We start from the raw sequence: 7,515 nt of genomic DNA, 5'->3' as shown, positions 1-7,515 counted from the left end.
TGAATCCCTGTCACGATAGATAAAAGCCCAAATAAACTCTTTAATAAGTTGCCTTGCTCATGGTATTTAATCACAGCAACAAAAAATAACGACTACGTGTCCCTTCTTCAAGATATCTATCTCATATGTAAAGCAAATATCGCCAAAGCTCCCCAAATCAGAAAGCTAAAAATGTTTATGATCCGATTGGAGACTTGCAGTAACAAAGTAATGCCACGAGGGGTCAGTATAGACTTGCAGAAACGCGCGAGAGGGAAAGGGGGTACCCAAGTTCTTCAGAGAAAGAAGCGGTGGGTCAAATGCAAATTTCACAAACGTTTTCCCTCGCTCTCCTACTAAACCCCACCCAGCCGGAGGTCCTAGCTTTCTTTCTAAGTTCTGTTCTCTGTACTTGCCATGACTCTCGCCAGGAAGAAGGCTGCCACATTCCCTGAGGATTCCCGAGACTCAAGGTGGCTAACTGGGGGGGAGCTGGGAGGCTGCTGGGGCGGCAAAAAATGGAGGGAGAGCACGGAAGAGCGTAGGGGAAGTGAGGCTGAGGACTTCTTAACTGAGTCTATGAAATAGTCAGACAGCAGGCAGGTTAATGTGAGGATAGGGTGCTGGCCTTGATACCTATTGGCGGAGAGGGGAGGGGCTGTCAGACTGCCTGCGAGGTGCTTTGGGGGAAAATGAACAAACGGGCGGATAGAAGAGATGATGGTTTGAGACAGAGTTCCTCTGAAGGTGAGCTGACTTCGAGCTTCCTCTCTTAGGCTGAGTCTATCATTCTTCCCTGATGAAACTCTCAGGGAAGTATTGGTGGTAGGGAATTCTCTCGAAAGATCTTTTTCTCTTTCGAGAAAAAATCCTTCATCTTAAAGGATTACGAAGTGGTACACTCTGGGCCGCCATGTCCTGCACCCTGCAAGGAGGTCAGGGCAGGAGCCGTTTGCCAACCAGGTCTTTTCTAACGAGCTACCCCGCCTGAGGTCAGCGCCACCAGGGAGGGAGGGGGTACCGGAGGGGAGGATCTGCTCTCAGGGGACCGCTGCTGATTTCCAGTTAGTGCCCCGCCTTGCTCCTCCCCCTGCGGCGACGGTGACACCAGGCGGGATGGGGGTGGGGGAACACTCAAGGTGTTACTCGTAACAGCGGCTGTCCTTTGGGGTTCAGGAAAAGACTCCAGTAATTCTTTTAAGAGCTAAGGGCACTTTCGCTTTGCCCAAATTTAATTCCTTGTTTCATTTTCTGTTCAACTGTTAAGTTTCAAGTGCACTCAACTTCTGGCTTCTCACCTCACCCCCACGCCCAGTTGTGGCCTAATCAAGGGAGGAGGACGGGGACCCCGGAAATCTTGCTTTGCCAACACCCAGTATTATTTTGGGGGCACTGTTTCTCTGTAGACCCTATAACCCCACAGAATAGAATGCTGGGCTTTTTTGATTTTTGTCGGATGTCTGCCAAGTCTTTGCTCTGCCTGGGCCACTTTTGGCGTCTCTCCAGCTATGCTCTCTCTGTCGACACTACCCCGAATGATTACAGATTCAACACAACCCCTATAGAAATTCCAACACCCCTCTCACCCTACCTTTTAACTTCTAATCGTTTTTGTCTCCGCTACACAAATGGGAGCCCTGACCCTCAGAGTTTTATGGGACCGTAGGGGTCCCTGATGGGGCAGACCAGTCCTGGAGAAGAATAAAGATGGACAGCTCATACTCCCCAGCCCCCAGTGTTTGAAACATACTTTAAACCTACAGTTATTAAGGCAGTGGGGTTCTGGTATAGGGACTAACAGATGGATTGGAGAGAAGGAAGCCAAAGCCCAGAGAAACATTTGCAGACACAGGTACATTTACAGCAGGGAGGTTATGACTAAACGTAATTTTTTAGTGTTATTGAGTTTCTTATGTAAGTATTTACATCATTTCTATTCTTCCCTCTCTCCTGTTCCTCTTACTCCCTTGGAAATTATTGGCCTCTTCCTCTTTCATTATTATTGTTACACACATATCTAAATATATCTATCATCTGTCTGTCTCTATCATCTCTCTATCTCTCTATCTCTATATCTCTATCTATCTATCTATCTATCTATCTATCTATCTATCTATCTATCATCTATCTATCTATCTATCTATCTATCTATCTATCTATCTATCTACCTACCTATCTATCATCTATCTACCTTAAAAGGACCAAAACCAGAACACGACACAACAAGACCAAGCTTTCAGCACAAAGGAGATTTTCCCCAGAGGGACAAAGGGCAAGGAATAAGAGACAAAGGAGAGGGGAGAAAAGGGGCAAGGGAGATGGGAAGGGATATTTTTCCAGGAGGGACAAAGGACTGCCTCTGGATAGAGGAGGAGAGAGTTGTGGTCCACAGGCAAATGGTTTATAAAGGGAAAAGAGAAAACCCTGTGCTAGGATAGACTGATTTGTTTTGATTGGGCATGTAAATTAGGGTAACCAAAGGGAAGCTTTTGATTGCTGGAGTTTAATACTTTGATAGCTAGACCTTGGTGGTCAGCCTCAGGAGAAGAAGTAGTCAAGTAAGGGAATAGATCTTTGTGGAATGAAGGGGGAAGGGCAAGGCCTGCCAGAGCCATGTTTGCCATGCTCCAGTCTATAGAGCCCTTTACATGTATGTGGGTATGTATATGTATGTACACACACACACACACACACACACACACACACACACACACACGGCCTGCTGAGTCCACTCAGTGTTGCTCCCGTGTCTATGTGTTTAGCGCTGACCACTTGGGATCAGATGACCTACCAGGAGGCTAGTCCCTGGAGAAGATTTAGTCAACCTCCCTCAGCAGCCATTATTTGTGATTCTTGATCCTGAAGTGAGGCTTTTTGTGTGACAGAACATTTCCTGGGGATGTACAACACGTCATCAGATAGGGAACCTGTCCCGAGTCAGCAGTCATTCAGAGATTCACCAGTTTGACTCCAGTTTTTGTTTTAGTAAAGAGAGTTCTTTTATTTATTGATGTTATTGCACTACATATTTTTCTCTGCTCCCCTCCCTTCCTCCCCTTTCCCCTCCTATCTTTTTCCATGGTCCCCATGCTCCCAATTTACTCAGGAGGTCTTGTCTTTTTCTACTTCCCATGTAGATTAGATCCATGTATATCTCTCTTAGGGTCCTCTTTGTTGTCTAGGTTCTCTGGGGTTGTGAATTGTAGGTTGGTTTTTCTTTGCTTTATATCTAAAAGACACTTATGAGTGAGTACATATTACATTTGTCTTTCTGAGTCTGGGTTACCTCATCCAATATGATGTTTTCTAGATCCATCCATTTGCCTGCAAATTTTAAGATGTCATTACTTTTTACTGCTGTGTAGTACTTTATTGTGTAAAAATGTACCACATCTTCTTTGAAAAAACATTTAGGTTGTTTCCAGGTTCGGGCTATGACAAATAATGCTGCTACAAACATAGTTGAGCACATGTCCTTGTGGTATGATTGAGCATCCTTGGAGTATATACCCTAAAGTGGTGTTGCGGGGTCTTGAGATAGGTTGTTTCCTAATTTTCTGAGAAATCGCCATACTTATTTCCAAAGTAGCTGTACCAGTTCGCACTTCTACCAGCAATGTAGGAGTGTTCCCTTTACTTCACAACCTCTCCAGCATAGATTGTCATCAGTGTTTTTGATCTTGGTCATTCTGACAGGTATAACATAGAATCTCAGAGTTGTTTTCATTTGCATTTCTCTGATGGCTAAGGATGTTGAGCAATTTCCTTAAGTGTCTTTCAGCCATTTTAGATTCCTCTGTTGAGAGTTCTCTGTTTAGGTCTGTACCCCATTTTGTTTTATTGGTTTATTTGTTCTTTTGATGACCAATTTCCTCAGTTTTTTTTTTTTTTTTTTTTTTTTTTTTGTATTTTGGAGATCAGTCCTCTGCCTGATGTGGGGTTGGTGAAGACCTTTTCCCATTCTGTATGCTGTTATTTTGTCTTATTGACCATGTCCTTTGCTTTACAGAAGCTTCCCAGTTTCAGAAGGTCCCATTTATTAATTGTTGCTCTCAGTGTCTATGTTACTGGAATTATATTTAGGAAGTGGTTTCGTGTGCCAATGAGTTAAAGTGTACTTCTCACTTTCTTTTCTGTGTGGTTCAGTGTGGTTGGTTTTATATTGAGGTCTTTGGTCCATTTGGATTTGAGTTTTGTGCATGGTGATAGATATGGATCTACTTTCATTCTTCTACATGTTGATATTCAGTTATGCCAGCACCATTTATTCCATATACTTTCTTTTTCTATTTTTATGTTTTTTTGCTTCTTTGTCAGAAATCAGGTGTTTGTAAGTATGTGGATTGATATCCAGGTCTTCGATTCAGTTCCATTGGTCCTCCTGTCTGTTCTTATGCCAGTACCGGGCTGTGAACTGTAGCTCTGTAGTAGAGTTTGAAGTCAGGGATTGTGATGCCTGCAAAAGTTCCTTTATTGTACAGGATTGTTTCAACTACCCTGGGTTTTTTGATTTTCCATATGAAGCTGAGTATTGTTCTTTCAAGGTCTGAGAAGAATTTTACTGGGCATTGCATTGAATCTGTAGATTGCTTTTGGTAAAATTACCATTTTTACCCAAACTCATCAGAGATTTTTCTGTTTTCTGGTGTCTTCTTCAATTTCTTTCTTCAAAGATTTAAAGTTCTTGTCATACACGCCTTCTACTTGTTTGGGTAGAGTTACTTCAAGATATTTGATGTTATTTATGGCTATTGTGAAGGGTGATGTTTCTCTGATTTCTTTTTCAACCCATTTATCATCTGTATACAGGAGGAATACTGATTTTTTTTGAGTTAATCTTGTATCCTGTTACATTACTGTAAGTGTTTATGAGTTGTAGAAGTTCCTTGATAGAATTTTTGGGGTTGCTTATGCAAACTATCATATCATCAGCAAATAGTGAGTTTGACTACTTTTCCAGTTTGTATCTCCTTGATTTCCTTTTGTTGTCTTATTGCTCTAGCTAGAACCTCAAGAACTATATTGAATAGATATGGAGAGAATGAACAACTTTGTCTTGTTCCTGATTTCAGTGGGATCACATTGAGTTTCTATTTAGTTTGATGTTGGCTGTTAGCTTGCTGTATAGTGCCTTAATTATGTTTAGGTATGCTCTTTGTATCCCTGCTCTCTCCAAGACCCTAATCATGAGTTATCATAAAGGGATGTTGTATTTTCGTTGAAGGCCTTTTCAGGATCTAATGAGATAACTTTGTTTTTTGTTTTTTTTTTGGGTTTGTTTTTTTATGGTAGATTTTCATATGTTGAACCATCCCTGCATCTCTGGGATGAAGCCTACTTGGTCATGGTGGATGATTTTTCTTATGTGTTCTTGGATTTGGTTTGCCAGTATTTCATTGAGAATTTTTACATCAATGTTCATGAGTGAGATTGGTCTGTAATTCTCTTTCTTAGTAATGTCTTAGTGTGGTTTGAGTATCAAGGTAATTGTAGTCTTGTAAAACGGGTTTGGCAGTGTTCCTCCTGTTTCTATTGTGTGGAACAATTTGAGGAGTGTTGGTATTAGTTCTTCTTTGAAAATCTTATAGAATTCTGAGCCCATGTGGTCCTGGGCTTTTTTTTTTTTTTTTGGTTGGGAGACTTTTGATGATTGTTTCTATTTCTTTAGCAGCTATAGGCATATTCAATTTGCTTATCTGGTCTTTATTTAATTTTGGTAAGTTATATTTATCCAGAAAATTGTCCATTTCCTTTAATTTTTCCAATTTAGTGGAGTACAGGTTTTTGAAGTATGACTTGATAATTCTCTGGATTTCCTTTGTGTCTGTTGTTATGTCTCCCCTTTTGTTTCTGATTTTGTTAATTTGTATATTCTCTCTCTGCCTTTTTCTTAGATTGGATAAAGGTTTGTCTATTTTATTGATTTTGTTGAAGAACCAACTCTTTTTTCTCATTGATTCTTTGTATTGTTTTCGTTGTTTCTATTTTGTTGATTTCAGCTCTCAATTTGATTATTTCCTGCCATCTAGTCCTCCTGGGTAAGTTTGCTTCTTATTGTTCTAGAGTTTTCAAGTGTTCTGGTAACTTACTAGTGTGAAATTTTTCCAGCTTCTTTATTTAGACATTTAATGCTATGAACTTTTCTCTTAACACTGCGTTCATTGTGTCCCATAAATTGGGTATGTTATGTGGTCATTTTCATTGAATTTTAGAAAGTCTTTAATTTCTTCCTTGAACCATTGGTGATTCAGGTGAGCTCTGCTTAATTTCCACGTGTTTGTGGGCGTTCTGAAATTAGTATTGCTGTTGAATTCTAGTTTTAAGTCATGGTGATCCAATAAGATACATGGGGTTATTCCAATTTTTTTTTTTTATATCTGTTGAGGTTTGCTTTGTTACCTAGTATACGGTCAGTTTTAGAGAGGGTTCCATGAGGTGTTGAGAAGAAGATATATTCCTTTATGTTTGGATGGAATGTTTTATAGATGTCTGTTAAGTCCATTTGAGTCATAACACATGTTATGACTCAAATGGACTTATTTCTCTGTTAATTTTTTGTCTGACAGACCTGTCCAGTGATGAGAGTGGGTGTTGAAGTCTCCCACAATTAGTGTGTGGGATGTAATGTGTGATTTAAGCTTCAGTAGTGTTTCTTTTACATATGAGGGTGCCCTTGTATTTGGTATTCAATATTGAGGTTTCTTCTTGATGGATTTTTCCTGTGATTAGTATGAATGAAATGTCCTTCTTTGTCTCTTTTGATTGATTTTAATTTGAAGTCTGTTTTGTTAGATATTAGGATACTACACCAGACTGTTTCTTAGGTCCATTTGATTGAAAAATTTTTTCCCAACTCTTTACTTCAAGGTGATGTCTGTTTTTGAGAGTGAGGTGTGTTTCTTGTATGCAGCAGAAGGATGGATTCTGTTTTCATATCCAATCTTTTAGCCTGTGTCTTTTTATAGGTGAGTTGAATCCATTTGTATTAAGGAATATAAGTGACCAGTGATTGCTAATTTCTGTTATTTAGTTTTCATTGTTAGTGATGTTATTGTGTGTGTTTCCCCCTTCTTTGGGATTTGTTGCTGTGTGACCATCTATTGTCTGTGTTTTTGTGAATGTAGCAAAGTTCCTTGGGTTGGAGTTTTCCTTCTAGTACTTTATGTAGGTCTGGGTTTGTGGCTAGGTATTGATTAAATCTGGTTCTGTCATGGAATATATTGTTTTCTCCACCTATGGAGATTCAAGATTTTTCTGGGTATAGTAGTCTGAGCTGGCATCCGTGGTCTCTTAATGTCTGTATAAGGCTTTATTTACCAAGACCTTCTGGCTTTCATTGTTTCCATTGAGAAGTCAGGTGTAATTCGGATAGGTCTACCTTTATATGCTCCTTTCCCCTTTTCTTTTGCTCTCAATATTCTTTATTCTATATGTTTAGTGTTTTGATTTTTTGATTATTATGTGGTGAGAGGACCTTTTTTTGTTCAGTCTATTTGGTGTTCTGTAAGCTTCATGTATCTTCATATGTATTTCTTT

General features: G+C 39.8%; 1 protein-coding gene across 1 annotated transcript in view; it reads left to right on the top strand.

The window, feature by feature from the left end:
* The first annotated feature begins 290 nt into the window (after positions 1-290).
* The window catches only part of LOC126489103 (nuclear autoantigen Sp-100-like), a 25,567-nt gene continuing 18,342 nt past the window's right edge, over positions 291-7,515 (top strand). The window contains 1 exon segment of the mRNA XM_050123168.1: positions 291-452. Coding sequence (XP_049979125.1) covers positions 397-452 — 56 coding nt within the window. The 5' untranslated portion in view covers positions 291-396.

Source organism: Alexandromys fortis, unplaced genomic scaffold (genome assembly GCF_014885135.2).
Source record: "Alexandromys fortis isolate MF-2015 unplaced genomic scaffold, M_Fortis_MF-2015_v1.1 scaffold_213, whole genome shotgun sequence".
In the NCBI taxonomy this organism is placed as follows: domain Eukaryota; kingdom Metazoa; phylum Chordata; class Mammalia; order Rodentia; family Cricetidae; genus Alexandromys; species Alexandromys fortis.
This window is presented reverse-complemented; position numbering and strand designations above follow the sequence as displayed.